The following is a 25045-nucleotide window of genomic DNA, read 5'->3' as shown; positions in this document are numbered from 1 at the left end:
TCAAGGTATAGTATGTCGACCAAAAATCACAAAAAACAACATAATATAGGAGGTCATCCAAGAATCATGAAAAAATTCAGAGTATAATATATTGACCAAAGAACAACATAGTATGTCGTCCAAAAATCATGAAAAGATTCATAGTGTAGTATATCAGCCAAAAATCACAAAAAAAACAACACGGTATAGCATGTTGTCCAAAAATCACAAACGTCATAGTATAGTATGTCTACCAAAAATCACGAAGAAATGTGATAGTATAGAATGTCGTCAGAAAATCACGAAAAAAAAGTCATAGTATATAATATACTATGCATGATTTATGATCAACATACTATACTATGACATTTTTGTGACTTTTTGATTACAAACCATACTACAATCTTTGTCATGATTTTTGGACGACATACTATACTATGATGTTTTTTGTGATTTTTGGACAACAAACTATGTTTTGTGGTTTTGGATGACACAATATAGTTTTGCATTTTTTGCGATTTTTGGACGACATACTATACTATGACTTTTTTTTTTGTTTTGGACTACACTTTAGTATGAGTTTTTTTGTGATTTTTTTGGAAGACATGCAATACGATGACGTTTTTTATTATTTCTGGACGACACACTACTGTTACTGTTTTTTTTTTTTCAGATTTTTGTACAACATACTATACGACAATGCTGTTTGTAATTCTAGAACGGCGTACTATATATTGACGTTTTGTTTAATTTTATGACAACATACTATAGAATGATGATTTTATTTATTTTTAAACAACATAATATACTATAACATTTTAAATGATTTTGGACGACATACTATACTATGACCTTTTTTGGGATTTTTGGAAGACATACTTCGTTATGATGTTTTGTGTGATTTTTGGATGACATACAACTCTATGAACAACATAGTAAACTTAGAAACTTTTAGTGATTTTTGAACCAAATACTATCATATGATGTTTTTTGTGATTTTTGGACAATGTACTATACTATGACATATTCCATTATTTTTGAATGACATACCTTGCAATGACATTTTTCATTTTTTGGGTCGATACCATGACGTTTTTTGTGATTTTTGGACGACATATTTTCTCATGACATTTTAAATGACTTTTTGGACGACATACTATACTGTGACATTTGTAGGTCATTTTGGAGGACATTTTTGTGCCATTTTAAGCTATTTTTGACAAACTATACTACTATGTTTTGTGCGATATTTGGACGACATGCTTTACTGTCTTTTTTTATAATTTTTGGACAACATAGTATGAAATGGCATTTTTAAACGATTTTTGGACAGACATTTTTAGGTCATTTTGGATGACATACTATACTATGACATTTTGTGTGATTTTTCAACATAGTTTGAAATTATGTTTTAAATGATTTTTGGACGACATACCATACTATGACATTTTTCATGATTTTTTCAATGAAAAACTTAACTGTGACATTTTTTGTCCAAAAAACAAAACATAGTATGGTGTGTTGTCCAAAAATCACAAAAAGGTAATTTTCTAGTATTTCCAAGAAAAATCATGTTAGAAACATGTTTGTTTGTTTTTTGCTCAAGTCTGACCTAAATATCTCATGCATCTTCCCCTGTATACTCTAGGTACAACTGTGCTGGACTCAGGTTTGGGAAGGTGGACATTGGACGCTATGGAGAGGTTTCAGAGAAGTCAGTCGTGTTCTCCATGCATTTCAGTGCCATAGTATTGTCTGTCAATTGTTTTCTACAAAGATATTGACTGTCCGTTGAATTATCTTTGAAAAGGTACAGGGTGAGTACTTCTCCTCTGGCCAAGCAGCTGCCCTCACTGGTGCTTTTCCAAGGAGGACGTGAACTTATGAGACGCCCAATGGTGGACAATAAAGGGAGAGCAGTGTCATGGACATTCAATGAAGTAAGTCTTGTCTGTTGCAAAGACATGGAGTCTGCTCTGTCACACAGATGCTAACGTGTAGCTTATTTACTCCCTAGGAAAACATTATCCGAGAGTTTAACCTCAACGAGCTCTTCCAAAAGTACAAAAAGCTGAACAAAAGTCGTGGCTTGAAAGAGGAAGGGGAGCATAACGGCACTCAGCCAGAGGACGGCAGCAACGAGCTCAATCCTGAAACCAACAATCCGGAGCAGCTCACAGAGAGCAAGAAAGACCAGTAAGGTGTGTTGATGCTAGAATGGATGGTCCAAGGGATCAGGGAGGGACTGCCATAATTAATATTGACCACAGCCATAATTTTTTTCTACTATTATTGCATCTCGGCAGTATGCTTTAAGTCCACAGTCCCACGTCAACTTCCTGTCCTCCCTCTGGTTCTGGCAGAGAACATCCTGGGTCAGTGGGGCTTGCTGGAGGCTACTTAGGGGCTGTGGGATAAAGCCAAGCTGCTGAGAGTCAAGGGTCTGTGTACACAACCGGGTGCCTGCTGTCAGCTGTCCTCTAGTGTCCACATACTCTACGGGCCTCAGCTTTCCTCACACCAGCTTTGACTGCCTCTCCAGCAACAGTAAAGCCCTACTGATTCAGGCTATGCTCTGCTTCTCCGCAAGAAAACCAGAGCTAGGGCAGCTGTTCGACAGGGTCCATGCCTACAGCAAGTGGCCCTTTTACGCTATCCTTGAGTGTCCATTTACCCCCGGGTGTACAACTCTTGACTTTTCGTGCCCCCGTTCTCAACGTTTGTTCCCTATAACTGGTAAAGAGGGTCAAAACAGGAGAAGTCACAGTTTCAAATTATGTCTCACAGTTGGGGAACAACACATGCACAGTGAAATGACCAAAAGCTAAATCACAGGACAAAAATATACTTTTGTAAATGACCATAAACAGACTCTTTGTATATGCAATCTGTATGCAAGCGCTCTATTGATTATTGGCGATCATCAATTTGAGCTTAAAGTTATGATTTTTAAACAACATACTGTACTATGACCTGTTTTGGGATTTTTGGACGACACACTATGGTATTACAAAAATTTGTCAGGCCAAGCACACCTAATGAAACTAAAGTGGTGCACCCAGGGGGCACCTGAGCGGACATCATCCCTTTTTTTCTATCAGCATGTGCTATAACCCTCCAACACTGCAGCGCCAGTTTCGCTGCACATGCCTCTCTTAAACAGCCTTGATGACTGGACGAAACGTTTCGCGCTCTAGCACATAGCAACACTGCGGGGTGGGACTTGTCCCTCCAGACCATCCATTCTAGCATCAACGTTGATTCAGAGAGGGACTGCAACAAGTATTTCCTTTTCTTCTGACATTACCATGCCTTACATTATTGCCAAATATTATGGAATGGAAAGAGGAAAACAAGTTTAACCACTAGATGTCAAGTCTTTATCGTAGCAAATAATAAAGAAAAGGCTGGACCATGTTTCCCTGGTCTGACTGGGTTTGATACAGTATGGTGTGTTATTACTTAAGTTATTTGTTGAATAAAGGCCTTTTTTGTAATGACTGTTGTTTGGCTACATCTCATTGCTGTTTAAACTTTTGTTGGCTGTATTTTGTGTGTTTACTGTCTGATGTTTCAAAACCAAAGTAAAATGTAAGAGGTAATACAAAAACTGTAAAAAAAAAAAAAAATAATGAATGAAATAAATAATGACATTTTAAAAAGTGTGCAAATAAAAGATTTATGATGAACAGAATTTTTCATAAGTTTGACCTTTTTTATTCTGAGAAGACATCTTTTTAAAAATTCTTTATAAGGCCATTTTGGAAATGTTTTCAATGTACTCGTTACAGATATTTGTGAAACTCGTTCCATTCATCACAGCCCACAATAGCAATATTTTATCTCACATAGAAGTATACTCACTGTACTCACATAGTTTCAAATTGTTCAGAGGCCATCATCCCTGGCCAGAAAGGAAGAAAAGTAACACAGGTTCTCTTTATCTCTGTGTGACGGCTGTCCGTGCCATTAATAATGCTTCTTTTCTTGTTGCCACCCACACATCAACCAGGGGGGCTTTTGACAATATTCTCACAAGTACACACGCCAGTGAAGCATTCAGCACAACAAACAAAAGTCACATGCACACCAAAGACATAGCCTAGGAGGGTAAAACTTGTAGCACGGTCCTTTGGGTTGAACCATAATAACGCGTGTGCTTCAAGCGTGTACTTTTCCCCCAAAAGACGTGCTACATTCAGCCAGCTTTGACATTCTACTGCTAACACCGCTGTAGGCCTCGACAAAAAAAAATTAAATTAAATGGTAACCATAATGCCCAATCCAGAAACTCCCATATACACCTCCATTCCTCTATTTTTAAAGCATGGCTGTGGGTTAAAAAAAAAAATTAATTGTACCTTTTACAGTAGTTTTAAAAAAAATGAATAAGTCAATCAAAAAGTATAACCTAAATTATATTTTTCCCCTCAGAAAAGTGTAAAAAAAAAAAAATCAAAATGAACAAATAGAAAAAAAATTAAAATCAGCATGCTTCCATATGAATGGTCTCAAGGCAAAAAAGAAACTCAATACAGTGTCCAATGCAAACCAGTCCCCCGTTAAAATTCTATTCAGTGGCATATCACATTTACAATTTAATTTATAAAGGGTTTTTTTTTTTCATAAAAAATATTCATACCTCCTCATCTTTTCTCAAAAAAGAAAACAAACTGGTGGAGACTGGTTTGAAATGGTGCCCAAAACTACAAAGTTGTCTTGTCTGGTGAAATAAATAAGCCCTTCCCTCGCTGCCCCTATTTGGCTGGCCATTTGTTAAAGGTTTATGGTCCTGCTAGCATTTTGATTGATTGACAGACAAAACATTACAGAAAAAAATAAACACCAAAAAAGACATACAATGATCTTAAAGCTACTAACAGATTTTGCATAATGTCTCTAGCATAAAACATTACAAGCGTACATTCCACAAAGATGCTTGTGCTGCAATCGTGATTCAGAATTTCTTTGTGGCTTTCCAAAAAATAAAAAATAAAAATTAAGCTAAATTATTTGCCACTTCAGCTTTCCACCAAATTATCGTCATTCTCTTTGGACAATGAAAATTCCAGCAAGAGCTCATGAGTGGCTGATGCAGCCATTAAATACAAACAGGCAACTGATTTGAAATCGCTTTCATGAATAATTACACGCAGTTCATCTTCCACCCTCATCCATAGTCAATACCTGACAACTTGACCCAATAATAATCTGTAAGATTTTATACATTTATATAAAACAATATTTAAAAAAAGATTTATAAAACTAAAATGATACTGTGTTTACAGGTTGGACTCTCTCAACGACTCTTTTCGATAAACAGGTTGGGTGGTCCATTCAGACAGTGGAGAAGACGTTTTCTATTGGTCAACAGTCCTGAATCCTCCCCTCCTAAAACTCCACTGAATAAAGGCCACCCTCTCGTTATGTGTCGGACACGGTGGTCAATACTCTGTGTGCTAATGTACCAAATAAAACAGCAAATCATTGAATAGCTATGCATGTTCTATAGACATATCTGTACCCCGCCGTGATAATACAGTCACGTCAGTCTATGGCTCACAAAGTGACGACTTGATCTTGTGAAAAAAAAAAAAAAAAATGAACCAGTGTCCCGTTTGACTCTTTGTTCATATTTGAAAGGCGAGCAGAGAAGAGTGGCCAGTGGTGTTACAAAATAACAAAGTGAGTACCTTAAAGACCTGCTCCTTTAGTCCTTTGCAGCAGAGAACAGTCATTTTTCAGGAGCCTGCGGTCATGAATGATGTTCAGCTCAGGTAAGAAGTGGAAGTAGTCCGATCTCTTTTTCCTCCTTCCTCGTGATAGACCGTGAAGGATGTCCGTCACTCAAACCGATATCTCGTAAGTGGTCCCTCCGACGCCTGTCACCTTCTTCACTCCGCCCCCTGGTTTGGATATGGTGTGATTGGCCAAGACTGGGCGAGAGGCGGATCTGATTGGACAGCCATCAGGAAGGGGGCAGGAGGGGAGGTGTGGGGGAGAAGATGAGGGGTGAAGACAGAGGATAAATGGATGTGGAGGTGAGTGGTTCTACTTCAAAAAAATAACAACAAACAAACACAAACAGCAAAATGTTTCTCTAACATTGATCTTGTAAGGCATATCGTAACTAAAGTTGGTAAGGAAGAAAAAGACGAGGACAGAAAAGGCTACAGGATGGAAGTAAAGAGCAGCTTCGTTGGGCATGCTTTGACTAAACACATACTGGCATGCTTTTAACAATAATCCACACAGTCCACCAACTGAACCAGTAAAACTTCTAACAGCTGAACACTAAACAAGCATAACTGTAAACTGTGGAGGAGGAAAAGGAAGACTCACACAGATCAGGGAGGAAGAGGAGGGCTGACACAAACCAGGGAAGAAGAAGAGAATTAGGAGGAAAAGGAGGAAGAGTAGCAGGCTGACGGATCTGGCGACGGATCACTACTCACTGTGGAGCCTGTTGCCCTCCTCCGGCTCCTCCCCCTCCCAGCACAGTGCCTCCTCCTGTGGGCCGAGGCTTGTGCTGAGGCCCCGCCTCCCCAATGTAAGACTGGGACTTGCCGAGGGAGAGGCCGCGAGGTGGCGGGGAAACAGGGGGCTCTAGAGATCGAGCCCCTGGGGAAGAGGATGAGGAGGAAAGGTTACGAGGGGCTCGGGAAGAGGAGTCCTGGTTATGCTGGAGCAGGTGCTGGATCTCAGGAGGCCCAGAGGAGGAGGGAGGGGGCGGGCTGACGGCACGAAGGTAGGCCCTGTGGGGGGAGGAGAAAGTGGCAGAGCCCTGGAGCAGCTGCCCCTCCCTCTGCTGGGCGATCTGAGCTGAGAGGAAGGGCGACGTGTAGCCCTGCAGCGGGCTACTGGGTGACACCACCTCGTGCTGGCCTGTTATAGTTGCTGAGGGAAACGGAGCACGAGGCTTCTGCGGTGACAGCTCGTGAGCGGCTGACTCGAACTCTGGGCTCTCGGATGGTGTCAGAAGGCTGTCATAGGACAGGCTGCCATTCCGAGGCGTTTGATTGGCCAGGCTTTTGTAGCTGGTGTCTGTGGTGCCCTCTGATTGGAGCGTGGCCAGCGGGTTATGTGCCGTGTGCGCTGAGCGCAGACTGGAGGAGCGAGAGCCGCCAGTGGACAGAACCAGAGAGGATGGGTAGGAGGTGTAGGAGCGCCCAGTCAGAGAGTAACCTGACATGCCCCCTATCATCACCCCAGCAGTCCCGCCAGGGCCTCCGGGGCCCTCACCCCTCTCCCCTCCCCCTCTGCGCGCCCCTACACCTCCCCCCACCACTGTGGTTCCGTCCAGGCTGCTCGGCTCCGAGCGGTAGCTCGGCTGACGGCTGGACTGGAGGATGGAGGGAGACGGAGAGTCAAGACTCTCCCCACGGATCATCTGAGAGGAGAAACAGGCAAGAGGTAGAGAGGGGGAGGAAAAGTGTGATGAAGATGAAGGGAGGAGTGAAGAGAGGGAAGAGAGATGAAAATCACCATGTTACCTCAGGAACAGATAACATAGCACTAAACAACAGCAACCATTTTTCTACAGATTCTAACAGAAATAAAGAGTGGTAGGGAGAAACTGGATGCTTCAGTGCTCTACTCCATCATCACACTACTGGATTGGAAACATTGACTGGCTTCAACAAGCATCGACACTGCATGTCAAAGACTGTGTATCAACACATAAATGGAAATACAAATACATACGGTACATGAACTACACATTCCAGTCAATGCAGTCTCAGGGGGAAAGGAGAGATCCACTCAAACACAGACAGCCAAAGGGATACACACAGATGACACTAGCTGAGACTTACTGATCAACCGATGGCCACTGAATGATCAATTCAAAGTAAAAAAAAAAAAAAAAAAAAAAAAAGAGGGGCATGGTATTAACCACAAAGGAAATTATCAGGGCCGAGGGCATATTAGCCACCAGACCATCTGTTACAGTAAACTGTGGGAAATACTTGTTCTGTTCTCATCATCTCATTTTGCGTAATAAGTTAACCACATCCCTTTATGTTTTACAAATGATAAAACAAGCTTATTATGAAATAATCAAGGTTGTGAGTATTTAAAGAAAACATTGAGATTTACAGTCCTTAAATGCGTCTGTGTTTGCAATCTGGTAAAGAAATGTGTTTCAAATGACTTAGCTGTTCCTTTAATATTCATAATATAATAATAATGTCATGTGTATAGTTTATGCATCGAGGTCTGTGCGAGTGTATAACTGACATGTACCTTGTTTGGGTGTGTGAGGGCAGTGTGGTTCCTTCCTGGGCTGTTGTAAGCTGGTCGGTACTTGTACATCGATGGCGTAGGTGGAGCTTCAGTCAACAAGCTGCTCTCTGCGGGGCAAGAAACCAAAAGTGACATTTAAAAGAGGTGTGGTAGTGATTAGAAAATAAACATTCATCTGTTCACAAGATGTAAAACAGCTGAAGTGCCTGGGCAGGACTTGATGATCAACACTCAGGTGTCACGTGATATACGTGCCACTACACAGGTTCACACACAGTGTGTATTGTGTGTGTGTGTGTGTGTGTTTGTGTCTCACCCTCTGTGTCAGCACGGGGCAGGCCAGGGTAACGAAGCTCCGGCTTTGGAGGAGGCGGAGGCTCTGCATCAGCTGACTGGCTCTCCATCTGATCTAAACTGCTCTTGGACTGCAAAAGACACACAGAAAAGTCATGTGAGCCAATATACACTGATTAGACTGCCTGGCACAGAGAGGAAAAAAAACACTGCAAAAAAATTTAATTCATCGTTTGCTGCAAATTCATCTTCTACTGCAAAATGCACTGGACAACCAGGGATAGAAAGGTTGTTGCCATAACAACTTTTTGAGATATAAAGTCTTGTTTCATGAACCATTGTTCAAGGTTTTGGCATTGGATAAACTTTCAAATTCACTGATGTACTCAAACTATTTTTAGTTTGAACGCCCACTTAAGCAGCTGCTGACACATGGATTTCATTATGCACATGGATAGGAGGAGCAGAATGTGTTATTTCGTCTAAACTAGCTGCATGGTTTGCAGGATTAAAACCAGCACCAGTATCCATACCAGCAGCTACAACATATGCTGCAACAACAGCCTGTTCTGTGTTCATTCTCACCTTAAAGTATTCAAACATGAAAGAAAAACAAGGAATGCCATGCACTGTCCAGCACTTTAACACACTTAAGTTCTTTTTTTTCCTTTTTTGTTTGTCTGTATAGATTTTTGCCCAATGACAGTTTGCAGACAAAGTTTTGCCTTTATAAAGAGACTTCAAGTAATAGATAAGTGTGTGGGATTCTTTGATTTCTTTTCAAATGTAGATGGTTTAATCCCACACACCTGTCACTGAGGCTTAATAGCGTGAGACCTTTTTTTGACATTTTGATCTGGTAATATTTAAACATGAAGATTATTTTACAATTTAGATAAACTGTAGGGCTGCACAATACGAGGAAATGTGCAATAATATTGTTGAAAATACCAATATTACTTGATGAGATATTGGATATTGGTGAAAAATCAACAGATGTTAATGTGAACTCAGTTCTGCCTTTCTGCCTCTTTCACCACACTACTAAAGTACTAAAAATTGCTTGTTTAAAAAATGAAAGGAAATTATTTCCAACATTTACTGAACAAAATGAATACTGAACTTTTAGAATTATGTATCTAAGTATATTATTATACATATATATATATTTGTAAGTTAAAGTGCAGTTTTCTACTGATACTCTCTTTCAACTAACTCTGGTGCTGACATGATAGAGAGGAGGGAGATTCATGTAATGCAACAAGTGAAACAGGAATTGTCTGGTGCTTAAACATTCAGATAACTAATCTCAAGTCAAGTCAACAGTCTACCAGTCATTAAAAGATAACATGAAAACCATTGAAAATCTTTGAAGAGCTTCCTCATTTAAACGTCCACATGCAGACTGCTTGTCTTGATACATGTGTTGGATTTAGTATCACTCACCCTGGTGCTGTGTCTGTCATTCTGGATGCCGTTGTCCAGAACCTTGGCTTCTAGCTGGGCCTCAGTGAGAGGCGGTCTGAGAAATGGTGGCTGTACATCCACTGCCTGAGGGCTCCGCCACCGGCCCATGTACCTGTGAGAGGAACAAACATATACATTTAAATCCTTATTAAAATGATAAACGCATTAAACACCTAAAGTCACTTATACTGAAGGCTTGTACTCATATATTCCATAGCCAAAGAGAAAAGCGAGAACAATAAAAGATGAGGCTGGAAAAGTGGGAGAGGAGAGAGCGATGGAAAGACAGAGGCAGTGGAAAAAGAATAACTGTGGAGTCTAAACGGAGGAGAGGAAACAGAGGAGTGCAGAGGAGAGACGAAGGCTGACCTCGGGGCCTGGGAGCTGCAGAGCACATGAGAAATATTCCTCATGCAGCCGTTGGTGAAAGGGTTAACACCTCCCCGAAACTTCCCTGTCACCTACAGGGAGAGGAGGGAGAATAGAAAAATGAACATAAATAATAAAAATAAAGAAATCCATCTGAACTGTCTGCATGAACAGGTTTGATGCACAAAAAAAGCTCTTGTATGTACCTGTTCATTCGTGGTTCTACCGCGAGCCACCAACACAATGTGGAACCCAGTCAGGCCAGCGACTGGGACAAAAAACAGACCAGCCACACACATTACAGCCATACTGGAGCGAGGAGGTCAAGGAGGTTACGAAAAATCCAGCAAAGGAAAACAAAACAAATAATCACAACGCAATGAATGTGAAAAGAAGGTCCCACAATATCTCCTGCATCTTTATGACTGCAGCATGTCAAGTAAAGGATACGTAACAGCAGCATGGGGCGTGTCCAGCTGCTGGCGGTGGTGCAGGACATACACCAAGCCAAAGCCAAACACGTTCATGATGTGGGTGGTAAGTGACAGCAGGAAGAGGAAGAAATAGCGATAATTCCTCCGACCAATGCAGTTGTTCACCCAAGGACAGTGGTGGTCAAAATCCTAAGAGAGCAGAGGGTCAAAGGACAAACATGAATGTGCGCCAGTAAGGACACGCCAGAGAGGAACATAATGATGATCACAGACAACACCTTAAAATCAAACAATAGCTACCTCCCATGCTCAAACATGGAAACTAAGAATAGGACGGATCTAGGTTGAGCTGTCAGGTTACACAGGAGTCATAAAAGTTCATACACACACACACACACGCATGCACAAGCACACACAGGTATATGTAATGCAAACTCATGGAGGTGGTGTTTTCAGATTGCGTGTGTATGTCTGTGTGTACCTCCACACAGTTGTCGCAGACGGAGCAGTGCGAGCAGCGCGGCGGGCGGTAGAAGCGGCAGGTCGAGCACCACTTCATGCGCACCTGGATCCCTTTGATCTCCACTGTCTTATAGAGAGGAGCACGGAAATCGTCCTCTTTGTCCTCATCCTCCTCCGCTAAAGACAACAATAGACACAAAGACTGAGAATGCACTGACATCATAACACCTCAACATAAGGTTTCCTTTCAGTAAATTATTAACGTCAATTTCTTGTAGATTCATTCATTCAATCTAAAAGCCCTATAGCGCTCTGTACATGATTCAACCATATACTGGGTTTGACCTACTCTTGTTTTTAAATCTGTGGAAAATCTACAAAGGTGTTTTTGGAATTCTGCAGGCGCAGATTCCATGCGGGCCTGCTGATAACTAACTTTCTTGGGCAACAACTCACATACCAATGCTGATGGCATGTTTTTACCTCTGGGGAAGACGCCAGGATCCATGAAAGTGGCCATACAGAAGTTGGCGAGGGTGAAAAGGAAGATCACGGCGATGTAGATGGGAATGATGGAGGAGAAATACTCTGACAACCATGGACAGCTGGACAGCATGAAAAAGAATGGGACAAAAAAAACAGCTTGACATAATTTTGTCATAACTACTAGACTTTATCTTCCTATCTTTAAAAGTTTAATAGACACAGGGTGTCTATTCAACACTTAAATTGAATGATTTGTAAAACCTTTTCCAAGATACTGTTAACCAAATTTAAGAGAGATTTTTAGACAAATCGTCTTTTTCTCCCTCAAGCAATGCAGGCAAGTATAAGAGTAGATAGCATACATGTTGTCCCATACAGAGGATGATTTTATTCAAGACTGTTGTAACTTGAGTGAATTAATCGCAAAGTAAAAAGACAGCATTTGGCTGCAGGTTTAAAGATTTGAAACATCAGAAATGTAAACTTTGACTCATTTTGACTAAAAGAAATGTATGATGGGTATATGATATTGTAGAAAATTGTCTGTGGCAATTAGGACCATGCAAATTCAAATTTAAGACTATTTAATTATTTTCAAGTATTATTCACAGAAACTGCTGCTAGCTGTGCTGTAGCTAGCACATAAGCAGAGTTGAACTGCTGCACATGCTGGTAATACACAGATGGGAAAAATGAAAAAGTAGCACTCTACGCTCCAACGACTGCAGACAAGGCTTTTTACAAGACAATTCACCCCCAACAGCTCCATTAAAGCTGTTCAGAGGTGCGAAATACAGGACTGTTACTGTAAATTGGGAGCTCACAGGTGTAACTGTGTGGAACTCACAGGTGTTGCTGAAACGAGGACAAGTTTTCTCAATTAACTTTCTCTGAGTAAATAGAAGTTAGACATATAAATCATAACTCATTGAGATATTTACACGTGCCTTTATCGCAAATATAAACATCATTAGCAGTGACACAATTGCATGTGTCTACATGTCAGCCCTTCGCACCGTGCTTGCATATGTGTGAGTGTGTTTGCTTGATACTTACGTGAAGCAGAAGAAGAGGGTGGTGGATCCCACAAGGAAGGTGGTGGCTGCAGACACCGGGACATATCGGCTGGGTCGAAATGGACGGGGAGGAGCAGAAGCAGGTACGCCTACTCCTCCCCCAACCCCCCCACCACTGAAGCCCGGCATCAGAGACAGAGAGAGAGGGGAGGAAGACAGAGAGAGAGGTAGATATCTACCGTCTACCTACTGTAAAGTGTGCTTTGCAGGTCAAAATGGCAAATATGGGGTTTGTTTGGGAGGAGTGGCCATGGCTACAGACTGGAAAATAAAACGCTACGCAAAGCAGCAACTGAACAGAAACATGAAGGATTCTTTGTGTCCAGACACAAAATGTCTGTGGGCACTAATATAATCACTCAAAAACAGGATATTTTTTGTATAGCAATATACAGCTTTGCTCGCATGTGCACAGCTTCTTGTAAATATTTAATTTGTGTGCATAATCTTGATAGAAGCTTATAAAAGCAAAACTATACAAGAGCAATGTGATACAAAAATATGTGTAGGTAATTCATAAATATTTTTGTATGGCTTTAATGTAACTGTATTTGGTGCAACAATATAAATAAATCTAATGTTACAGCTCTCTGACACCAGTGCAACTGTAACACTGCTGTGCATGAACGACTAAAACTCAATCTAGGCTTCTCTCCACTCCTGACACTCAGTGTTTACATTAATGCTCGCCACTGTGCTTGAGTTCTGATTATGCCTCTCAAAGAAAATGAATATAAAAAGAAAAGACCAGAAAATTAAAAGAGGTAGTGGGTGGATAGCCAGCAGGCCGAGTACAGAAGCACATAGAGGAGAACAGGCAGAGGATTGAGCGCAGCAGCTGCTGATGACTTCTGTGATTGTCCCGAGAGGGCTTATTTAGGCACTGGGTGGGTGGAAGAAACTGAGGATGGCGGCAGGAGGGACAGTTCCAGCGTTTTAAACTAAGTCAGCAGGGGAAAACAACTAAACAAACAAATTCACTTTTAAACCAGTTTGCAGGAAGCGGTTTAACCTCAAACAAAAGTCCAGCTGAAATATATTTTCAAAAATTTGCTAAAAAATGTTTTAAAAATTGTCTAGCCTTGCCTTTACAAGTAAAATAGCTCAAATAGCCAAGCAGAGTCCCCTGGTTCTTGTGAGACCCCTGCCTCCAGTCTTTGCGTTAATATGAGGACAAAATCAACTCATTCCAAAAAGAAGCCCTGTGTGCGTCATCGAGGTGTCACCGCACTTGGCCAGGTCTGCGTGTAGAGACCTCTCCCACCTCCAAATTCTCTGCAGATAGACCTCCTTTCCCATTTTGTATCTCTCAAACAAAGCCATGTGCATCAATGGTATTATGTAGTCTGATGCATCTTAGTCCGTTTTCCTCTTTTCCCTGTCTTCTTTCACCCACTGGCTCTGTGCGTCAGTTGTTGGACGCCCCTGTAAAAAACAAAACATATTACGCATGTCATTGGGCAAAACATAAGTAGACAAACACGAACGCTGTCAACAATTACAGCTGAAATAATTACTTGATTATATTAACTGGCAGCTATTTTAATAATCAGTACAACTTCCATGCAAAACTTCCAAATATTTGATAGTTTCAACTAGGGCCCAACCAATTTAGCAGTTTAACAATATTATCGATCGATATTACCTTAGACATATCGTAGCATATTGGCATTGGCGAATATTTTTTCCGATATGCGCCAATAAGAAAACTTTTGTTTACAGAGCATAAGATACAGAAAAGGATGCTTGGGTGGTTTAGAAATGGTTTCATTTATGTAGTTTATCCAGCAGAGTGCACTTCAACTCCATTGTTTACGCCACTCTTACCAACTCCTAGAAGCACTTGTAGCAAAGTTAGCGTCACAGTGGAGCGACTGGTGGTTCAGGGTGTTTTCACAGTAAGCCATAATGAAATACATACTGTTAAGTTAAGAAACAATGGCCCCATCATTCTGCAAACGAACAAGACGATCTAAGGTCCCAGGGCAACGGGAGGAGAGGAAAACTTTATCGCTATTTTGCAGCTTTTCGGACCCTCTCGGCTGCATTACATTTAAAAAGCAACAAGAGACACATTCAGCGACTTATTTAGATCATCAGGGAACAAGGAGGAAATATAATGTCAATTATTCCCATGCTTGCTGCTCTCAGTAACCGCGAACACTGCTGTAAGCGGGCGTCAGCCCAGCGTCTCCCCCTCTCCCCCCCTGCACCAGGTGTGTTTGTGACGAGAGGAAACTGCTCGCGGTTTGAGTTTGTTTGAGTGTGTTTTCAGCTCGGTTATGTTGAAAGGATAAACTGATATCTGATGTTTGATTCCTTCCATCTCCCAACAAGCAGAACAACTTGTAAATATGCAGAGATCACAACAAAGCCGTTAGGCCTACTTAGGGACTGTTCTGTAGCTGTGAAATGTTACTCTATAGTTCCACTAAAACTCAATCTGAATACTCCTCCATCCTCCTCTGTTACAGCCAATCACAAGCAATCTCTGATTTAATGCATATGTGATTGGCTCACTATCACAGCAGCGATAACCCCTACAATCTGTGGCGTGATGAAGTTAAGCCTGGTGTATTTCAGCCCAGTCACCAGAGGAGTCGCCAGAAGAAAATGTTGGAATTTTACGTTTCAACAAACTTACATTTGTAAGTTTCAAACGTATCATATCAACGCTTCTAAACTTACTTTGTCATTGGGAAGTGGAAAGGATGGTGGATGGCGACACCATGGCGAGACGCCTGCCAAGCTGCAGACCACTGATTAGAACCAACAAACAACAAAATCTGTTGTTTTTTAGCCAGTCTAAGCTGCGTTTCCAGATGCTTTTTCATGACCCATCACTGTTTCAAGCCAGGGTAATGCCACAAAAAGCAGTTGTTTATTTTAACTGAGACATTGCTGTATTTTCAATAGCTTTTTAGTCACCAAAACATAATATTTTAAACATGATCTTTTCTTAAGCATAACCAAGTGGTTTGTTGTGCATTAACCACAACATTGCAGATCCAATGCACATTCTACATAAGAACATACATAGCTGTAGTTTGCAGAAATGCACAATGCCAACATATACTCTAGCGACTGTGTTGCGTATTTGACTGAGCTGACAGTTTGAAAAAGTTATTAATGGAGTACTCTATTGGTATAGGTAGAATTTTCAAGGGTACTGGTATCGTATTTTTAAAGAAATACCCCACCTTTGTGATGGCCTTAAGTTGTTGGACATCACAATACTAATAATGCCATATATGAAACTATTTGTTTTGCAAGTTTAAGTTTCACTGTCAAAACAAAATGCCCTTGTTGGGTTACACCACAGAGTTATCTAAGACAAGCAGACTTCACTTTGATTTCACAACAGTTAGGATGACTAACCATCTCTTCACTGTCCTAAAAAAGTTGTGTTTAAGTGCATGTCTGTGCATTTCTCACCATTACTCATAAACAGAGTTGTTCAACAGCCTACTGTTGTTAAACACACAGTCGTCACCTCAATGCCCTCAGGTGGTCAAATGAAAGACCTCCCACAACTGGAAATTCAAAACACTACGGAGATAACCATCTGTGACGAACCTAGACGCCTTTGACACACACGTCAGATTAATTTCCCTCATCTCCAGATGAAAAAGCAGTCCGTGCGGTGTTAACACACTGAAAACGGATCTGGAGTAACAAGGTAACCCGATAGTTAGGACACACCCCTCTTTTCAACAATCATCAACAAATACAGAGCTGTGGCCGAAGCTGAGTGTCGGTGTGGCTGTTGTTAATCATCTCATCTGCCCAACAAACAAATCCCCCCCGACTATAATGGATGTTAATCCTAAAATCTCCGTGTCGAGCCTGTCATGTCCCTGCAACAATCTGCAGTTCGCTGGCTAACTTACATCAAACATTACGACGAAATATAGCCAATTTTACCAGCAACAGTGACACACCTACAGTTGGCAGCTAATGTGTTTTTTAAATCGATACCATTAGATTGATTATCACTTCATGTTTGGATCATACGTTGACATGGAAGAAGCGTTCAACAACAGGCCAGACAACAGAGCAGCACTAGGACTCAGTCAACGTTAACACAATGAACCTCATTTAAATACACTTCACTTTTACAAACTAAGTATTATAGACTTAACTCGATGTATTAATGTTTCATGTATTAATTACTTATTTAAACGCGATTTATACTTAGTAATCAGTTAGCCCTTACCTAGCCTCGAAAGTTTTTTGCGACACTGCTCAGTCCTTTACCACAGCTAAAAGAGTTAGCTAACATTACCTGGCTAGCATGGGCGCTTTACACTTGCCGAGTAAGTTTCACTTACAGCCGCCGAGATAAATGTAGATACGTTCAGCTAAACAGTCACCACGGAGAGCAGATAAAACGAGCAGGACATACCTAATACCGAACATACGAGCTGTCCAGCCCGTAGGGTGTGGGTCGTTACGGTCCTCCTTCAGTTAGCCGCTAGCAAACTAGTTAGCTCGCTAGCTAGGCCGACATCGGAATCCCGGAAGTAGTCCGTCGTCTCTCAGGTGGGATCAACAGCCAATCAGAGAGCGAGCAGGTGTGGTCTCAACAAACAGCCCAATCAACCCTGCATAAAACTATCATCCTGTACTGTAGTATTGATTTGATTTCAGGGACTGTTTGTTATTTTTGTAGGGGGAGTGGGTTTTGCAAAAGGGGGTATACATAACGAATATTTTTAAGGACTGGGGAAGGTCGTCAACGGTGCTTAACTCTTAAATGGGCAGGCACATATAAATATTTTTGAAAACTAGATAATTGCTGTAATCTCATGCATCTAGGCTAAAATACCAGGAGTTCATGTTTTGTTTTTTTGTTGTTGTTTTTTTTCAAAATGTGACCTAGTTTTTAAAAATTACCAATTGTATGTAATATGTGTTACAGACATGGATTTCTCTGCTATGGATCAGTAAAATTGTATCTGATGTTATGATACATTTAAAAGTAATATTTCAACATACTGCCCATTTTGAAACTAAGAGGAAGAACACTTATTTCATAATCCTCCCTCTTCTGCCCACTTCTTATGAGATATTGCTCTTCTTAAAAAACTTGAAGGGTCAGGTGTCTTGGTTGTGGGTTGTAAAACTGGAAACTGTTTCCAAGTGGAAACGGATGGTTTCATCAGACTTCAGCAGATTCTTGGAAAGTTCCACATTCATACGTCAAGAGTAATTAGTAGCCTCTGCTTTTCCCTTGATCTATTTTTTCTTGTAAAACACTTGATAATTTTAGGATTAAACATATCCATCTTTTGTCAAAAGCAACATGCAAATGAGTTACAATCCACACATCAAGGAGAAGCCAAATTCCACTTGACAAAAAATGCTATACCTTTGCTGGAGCAACAGAAGTAAATGTGTAGCAGTTTTTATCCTTTCTAGATTTAACAGTCAGAGTTGTAAGAAACTCAGCGGGTCTAAAGGCAGGGCTATCTCTACAGTTCTTTTATCATTTTTGTCAGGCCACCAAAAGAATGAACTTTTTCAATTATATTTCATCACATTTGATCTTTTTTTCTAGAAAAAAAACATTACATTTAAAAATGTTAAGTCCCACCCAAACTTGGTTAGCCTATAAAAACCCATCAAGTCATTTATCAGTGGTAGCTATGACCCCACACCCCATCAGTAAGTTTTTAACATGTTAGCTGTACTGGGTGACCTCTTTCCACTGTGCCTACTATTGTTAAGGTAACAATTGACAGCCTATTACAATCTACAGCTTTTAACCTTTCAGAATGAGTATAAATGATACTCGGCGGGTACCATTTAAGGCAAAAGTCATTAATAGTAGAGAAAAAGCCAGCTGTAGAGAAATATAAATCAATAATGATTACCTAATGATCTAATTATATGGTGTCTAGATAAAGTTGTTGGAGATTAGATGATCAAACAGGACAAATAATTGTTTACTTACATTTTTCAATTCTAGTGCAAGTAGCACCTTTATGTATTTCTATGTAAAATAATGTTTTTGTAAAATACTAATGATTTCAGCATCCTTGAATGTAAAGATTACACTCAAGAAAGACTGAATAAATTGTGAACAAATAGCGTAATATAAAAGTGCTTACTTAACTTATAATTACTATGAGAAACAAAATAATAATATTAATGTGAAGAAGTTTTAGTACAGTAGCTTTTCACCATAGATCCCTGATGGTCAACTCAAATCCCCCACAACAGACCCACCTACGGTGAAGCCACATCCTGCTGATAAAAGCTGATGTTTAGAGCAATAGCACTGAAAAAAATTAGGTAAAGAAAATATGTTTCATATAAAAATCAGAAAATACATTAATTATGTTTATATGTCTTGGCATCTCACAGTACATGTTGCTTCAAACTCTTCCTATATGTTCCTATAAGCTGTCATAAAACTAGGAGAAATCATTAAAACAGCACATAGGCCTGTAGAATATTTGACAATATGGGCTGGCAGGTGTTTACAGAATAAACAGCAAAGGTGTTTATATTATAGTGCTCCCAAACACTGACTGCCATACTGGTCATGTCAGTGAGGATGTGGCCCACAATTAAGTTTATTTTGCCCCACTTTTCTGTATGTCAAAACAGACATGGTGAGCATTAAAATGATGTATACAACAGAGAAGACAGGACAAATGTCCCTCTTCACAGACACATTAATACTGAGTTTTTACAAGGATTTGTGGAAATATTTTGCAAAACCTACTGTTTTCTCAGCTGTAAAGGAACAATCTGTGGAAATGGAAAGACTTTTCCCATACTTGTTTAAGTTTTACTTAACCAGAGACACATAGACTGATATAGAGTGAATTTGAATTGTAGAAAAGAGACAGCTGTAGAACATAGTATAAATAACACAAAACTCTTTCCATTTGAAATATTTATTATTCAAGAACAAAAACATTTTTTATAAAAAAGATTAAGAAAAATAATTCTTGCCCTGATAAAACATCCCTTGCCCACTACTTGGCAAATATCTGTACAGTGTGGTCTATAAAATGGGGTACAATTTACAGCAGCTACAAACACTGTTCCCCTTTTGCCCTCTGTAATGATTAAAGGCCCTGACACACCAAACCAACTGTCAGTCGTCAGTCAACGTTGGGCTGGCGACGATCGTCTGTCTCGTCTGCTTTTTTTCCAGCCAGTTCCGCAGAGCTTGTCAGTGAGTGAAATCACTCTGATGGTCGGTTCAGCTCAGCCCACGAGAAGACAAACAGAAGTGAGAAAAGTAAACAAACAGATAAAGTCAAGAAGGAGTGAGGTCAAACAAACTTGTTATATAAGTTTAGACTGTTTTTCTTTAGCCATTGTGCTCTTCTGCTGAAACGTTAGCTGATGGTTTACGATGTATTTTATTGGCGCATGATAATTTTGCTTCATTCTTTCAACTTTGGATTGTGTTGTTAATGTGCTCACAGGCCAACTGTGTCATGAAGGTCTTTCGGTTCCCCATATTGAATGACGAATACAAATTACCGCCGTCTGCTGGTATGTAAAGTATTTTTTTCTCCTGCAGGTGTGAACATGTGTGCTTGTTGCCCTTGGTTTCTAAGTCTTTGTGGTGTGTTCATGCGAACTTGAGACACAGGCAACATGAGTCAAGTCTGCTTTCATCGCTGCTAGTTCTTTGATGTCGGTTTGGTGCGTCTAGGCCTTTACAAAGCACAAAGAGAAAAAAAGAAATCCTCTCAGCAAATACCCCCTCCAAAAAATGAACCCCAAACAGTCCTCTTGCCTTAAGTGTTTCCTCATTTCATGTCCATGAAGCGGATGTCCATGATAAGCAGAGTGTGTCTGGGCAGTGGTCTGGGAGCTGGTGACAGCACCTTCATCACCTGTGCTTGCGTGTCCACATTTGTCACCACAATAAAGCCACACACTGGACTTTCAACTATTCCCTTTCTAGCACCTTCCTCTCCGTCCTCGGCACTGCTCACGCTCAGCACATGATACGTGAGGTCTCTCCCTGGTGTCACCGGCACCAGCTTTAGCTGCGTGTCATCCTGAGACATTCCTAGTGGCAAGCATGAGTCGGGGATGGATGGTGCTCCGATCTTATAGATGCGGACGTCTGAGAAACGTACTTCGTATGAAAAGGGGTAGAAGGTCACTCCACGGAAGCCGTAGAAATACTCACGGATCTTCTCATCCCGAGCATCCCGCCTGCACTCCTTAGAGCGCTCCACCACCCCCCCGGACTTGGGTAGCAGCACAACCCGTACAAAGTGAGGGAGGTCTCGTTTGAGTTCATTGTAGAGCCTCTCGTGGTCCAGCACCAGCACCACGTCCACCTCGAAGGCAGAGGCACAGTGGACCAGAGCCTGGTATCCAGAGCCTTTCACCCAGCCGCAGGTGTTGATGATACAACCTCCCACGCTGGCCTTCCTGTTCACCTCACAGCGCTGGGAAAACACCTCGGCCAGGCATGTCGTCAGCTACACGTTATGAAAAAAAAAAAGAGCAGATTAAAGTGGGCAGAGAAAAACAGAATAACTGATGACAATGCAGACTAAAATAGTAGTTTGGTTGTGGGCTTTTGGCTTCGTACTGTCATGTTACACAACAGTTAAAATCTTTTCTCACCTTGTTGTAAAGCTTGATGTTGGTCCCCGGGGTAGTAGAGCCAAAGTGGTAGACCAAAGGAGCCTGCACTGAGAAACCCTCCTCCACATCTGCCGGCCGCTCAATGCACAGTGCAGATACTGTCCCAGGTACAGACACCTGAGGAGCAGATTGTACTTAAGTCTTAATATAAGTTTTACCATTTGAAATAACAACTATAAAAGATGATTTTCTGGACCTTGATGGTTTATTAACTGCTCTGACTGCCATATTTCCACTTAATGGACAAATGGCACCCCAACTGGTCTCCAACCTACAAACAGTAATTCACTGCTGTGCTAGAAATACAACACATCTCCTTATTTTTACTGCTGTTAAAACAGAGCACACAAAATCTGAAAATAAACATCCATAACATTCAGACAACCTAGTTCCAAAATCTACTCATTTTGCTGTTTAGACCAAGACTTTGTAGGAGTGGCAGATTACATTTTGATTGATATCTCCCTTATAAGTCAGTTAAATGTATAGCTCAACATAATCTAGGGTTAGTAACTTACATTATTAGTCTCTGTAGTAAAGACATAGGGGACATATGATATCTAGAGCGAGAGGCTGAATTGGAGGGAGAGAGGGTACAGTTCCAGCTGCAAAACATACTGTGCAAAATTCATTGCTTTCTCGTCGTTAGTACTGTACAGGTCTTGGGGGAAATGAGTGCTGTATATGAGGGAGTTTTGTGGACGACTCCACAGCTGACCACAATTGAAAATAAAACCTCATCTTTGGATGTGTACCCAGTCAGAACATAAACAAGCATTACTGCCCCTGCTTAGGTTAGACAACTGATGCATTTTTTTATGATTGGTTCACAGAATTAACTGCACAGTTTTCATAATAAATGTCCAAACATACAATTAAGAAAGTTTACAAAAAACTTAAATAACAATATTTAGAAATTGGACTGAAACTCATTTCAAAATTTTTAGGTGCTTTCTATTATGTACATAAGACCCTTAATTAGTTACAAGGTTATTGTGGATTTGTATTTCCAGTGGCTTTGAAATATCAGCTGACGTTATTCCTCTGATGTTTTGTTGTCTGTATTGATGTTTATTATGAAAACATCGATTAATCTTACCCCACTCTGTCCAACATCCAGTTCCACCAGTGTTGGCCTCCGCCCCACCCTGACAGCATAGCTTAAAAGCAGCCGGCACACCGTTGACTTCCCCACATCTGTAGGTCCAACCACCATCACCTGAGGGATGAGTCATTATTCCAAGTCAACAGAAAGTGTATTTACTGGGATTTGGTCAGCCTGCTAATAAAGGACCTTGAAAACAGTGCTTTTTTTATTCAAACCTACCCTTGGCCCCCTTTCATTGTCCCGCTCTGCTTGTTTTCTCATCTGTTCCAGGGCAGCATGTGTGTTCAGGTAGAGCAGCATGGGAGTATCCTTGGACACGTAAGCCACCTGTGATAATGAGAAAGAGACGCTGGTTATTTGAGCCTATCCCTTATTAAAAAACTCGCAAAGCCACACAGTGTTAAATGTGATACCATATCCCATTGGTGAGGTGAATCACCAAATTAGCCAAAAAAGTACCCACATGAAAAAATGTTTTAATAGACCTTCTTCCAGGTGCTCACCTCTGGCTTTCCATAAAGATTTACACTGCAGCCTTGCCAGGTGAAAACTGCGATCTTGGAACCTGGTCCAAATGTGTACTTCTTGTTGCGGTTCAGCTCTGAGCCAAAAACCTCAGCCATTCCAGTGAGGAGCTCCAGCTCAACTTGCTCTGCTGCCTCTCCTGCTTCCACCTCAAACCTCAGTTCAGTCTCCTTCTCCAAGTCAAACCTGGTGCTCGACTTCCCAGGTACAGGGGATTCCTCACTCGCCTTTTCAACACCCTCTGTTGCCATGACCTACAAGAGAAAAACTATGTTACAAATACATGGTAATAAGAGCATTGTATTTAGGGGAAAAGTAATGCATAATGCATATACAATACAACACCAGTTCTGGCAATGTCTCAAATACTGCAATACTTATAAAAACTATTTCCATTTTGTATTAATACTTTTCTTTATGATTAATCGTTGATTCTGATAGGTAAACATTATTTATACGCTTATCAAAAGCTGAGTTACAGTTATTTTCCCCAGGATGTCTCTTGACAAAACATCTGTAACACAAACCAAATAGACAGCTTTAGGTAACACCTAGTCACAAAAAAACCACTATTTATTTACTTTTATCACACCTAGAAAGGAAAAATAGTGCTTTAAAGGAATGAAAGACTATGCCACCAGTTTGTGGTTGTTGCAAACTAAAGCTAAAAAGATGTGCTTGAAATATTTTAACAGATGGATTACTATTTAAGCGTTTGAGGGGCATATCTTACAAAAGCAACAAGTTGCCTAAGTGATCTCAGTACACCCACACGACCAAACGAAGTGTGATAATGTAGCCAACGCTCACTCTTAAAGGTTTAACAGGCAGTAGAAGTCTCTGGGATTTCGTAGCACAGACAGTCCAGTCTTGGGTTATAGTAAGAGATTTCTAAAGGATTTTATAACACATGTAATGAGCACACTTAAAGGCAAGCACCAGCTAGCTAGCAGTTAGCAAGCCGAAGCTAACTTAGCCCTACTAATTTCTGTAGTGAAGGCAGAACGACAGCCTACAAACGCTTATAAAACCAGTGAGCTATTCCCACGTTGTCACGTGACTGTCTACGGGTTTATTATTTGAATGTATTGTACTTACGAACTAATTTACAGCCTTATTGTAGAATGAAAAATATGCTCTCAAATCTGGATGAACAACCGCTGCGGCTGGTCGCGTGATGATGACGTTCCATCTTTCCAAACCAATCACATTCGAAGTTCTTCTTGACGTGTTGCGCGTTCTGGTTCTACGCATGGATCTATTATATTACGTTCGCTTCAGTTCGATTAAAAGTTTTGGAAAAACTTAAAGACATAATATTTTCAAAATAATTTGGAAAACATTACATTTTAGGTTAAGAAACACTATATTTGTTGTCACTGGCTGTATGGAAAGTCATTCCTGCAACATTTTCTAATATTTTCTTCAAAATATGTCAAATAATTAAAAAGTCTTAGAGGTCAAGGTCTTCATCACATGACACGAAATAATGCATATTTAATACTTCTTAAAAAAATAAAAATCACTGAGCTTTTTAGTTACTTGTACTTGTTTTTTTCACATCCACAAGCAAATTTCTTAACTCACCTCCTGATATTTTCTTAGCTCACTTCCTGATATATACATTTTTAAAAACCCTACACTCCTACAATAATTCCATGATGTTGATTTGTTTATCATACTCTTGAAGTTCTTTAATTTTCAAGTTAGTTCAAAGCTGTCCAACCTGATTGCTCTATAAACCAATATATACCAGTCCATCCATAGGGATAATCTGGGTGCTTAAAATAAGCCAAAGCTTTTATGCCATTTACTTGACACCATTTTTACATAATGTGAAAAACAAGAAATGTCTGTCAGGTTTTTTTTTCTTAAAACATTTTTTAAAAAGTTAAACTTATGAGGCATGAAAGTTGTTACATAACAGGTGCAACCTTGTTATATTTTCCTCACCTGCAAGTGCAAAT

The 25045-nt window shown here is 40.5% G+C and overlaps 3 protein-coding genes across 3 annotated transcripts in view; 1 reads left to right on the top strand and 2 right to left on the bottom strand.

Moving 5' to 3' along the window:
• tmx2a (thioredoxin-related transmembrane protein 2a) overlaps nucleotides 1–4388 on the top strand; it is a 35442-nt gene extending 31054 nt beyond the window's left edge. The window contains exons 6-8 of the mRNA XM_042492865.1: nucleotides 1628–1693; nucleotides 1790–1919; nucleotides 1997–4388. Of these exons, the coding sequence (XP_042348799.1) occupies nucleotides 1628–1693; nucleotides 1790–1919; nucleotides 1997–2179 (379 nt within the window). The 3' untranslated portion in view covers nucleotides 2180–4388. The remainder of the gene's footprint in view (nucleotides 1–1627; nucleotides 1694–1789; nucleotides 1920–1996) is intronic.
• Nucleotides 4389–4409: 21 nt separating this feature from the next.
• zdhhc5b (zinc finger DHHC-type palmitoyltransferase 5b) lies at nucleotides 4410–17310 on the bottom strand. Its single transcript, XM_042492863.1, has 12 exons — nucleotides 17217–17310; nucleotides 12792–14236; nucleotides 11733–11854; nucleotides 11269–11426; nucleotides 10804–10976; nucleotides 10560–10662; nucleotides 10354–10445; nucleotides 9964–10096; nucleotides 8540–8648; nucleotides 8224–8330; nucleotides 6435–7369; nucleotides 4410–5932 (listed from the first exon to the last, which is right to left on the bottom strand). The coding sequence occupies exons 2-12, from the start codon at nucleotides 12938–12940 to the stop codon at nucleotides 5827–5829; spliced, it is 2187 nt and encodes a 728-aa protein (XP_042348797.1). The 5' UTR covers nucleotides 12941–14236; nucleotides 17217–17310; the 3' UTR covers nucleotides 4410–5826.
• Nucleotides 17311–19718: 2408 nt separating this feature from the next.
• On the bottom strand, nucleotides 19719–24263 carry clp1 (cleavage factor polyribonucleotide kinase subunit 1). The gene is made up of 6 exons (XM_042493246.1): nucleotides 24177–24263; nucleotides 23057–23332; nucleotides 22773–22880; nucleotides 22545–22664; nucleotides 21425–21562; nucleotides 19719–21276 (listed from the first exon to the last, which is right to left on the bottom strand). The coding sequence occupies exons 2-6, from the start codon at nucleotides 23327–23329 to the stop codon at nucleotides 20590–20592; spliced, it is 1326 nt and encodes a 441-aa protein (XP_042349180.1). The 5' UTR covers nucleotides 23330–23332; nucleotides 24177–24263; the 3' UTR covers nucleotides 19719–20589.
• Between the last annotated feature and the right edge of the window lie 782 nt (nucleotides 24264–25045).

This window comes from Plectropomus leopardus, chromosome 9, assembly GCF_008729295.1.
Source record: "Plectropomus leopardus isolate mb chromosome 9, YSFRI_Pleo_2.0, whole genome shotgun sequence".
Taxonomy (NCBI): Eukaryota; Metazoa; Chordata; class Actinopteri; order Perciformes; family Serranidae; genus Plectropomus; species Plectropomus leopardus.
This window is presented reverse-complemented; position numbering and strand designations above follow the sequence as displayed.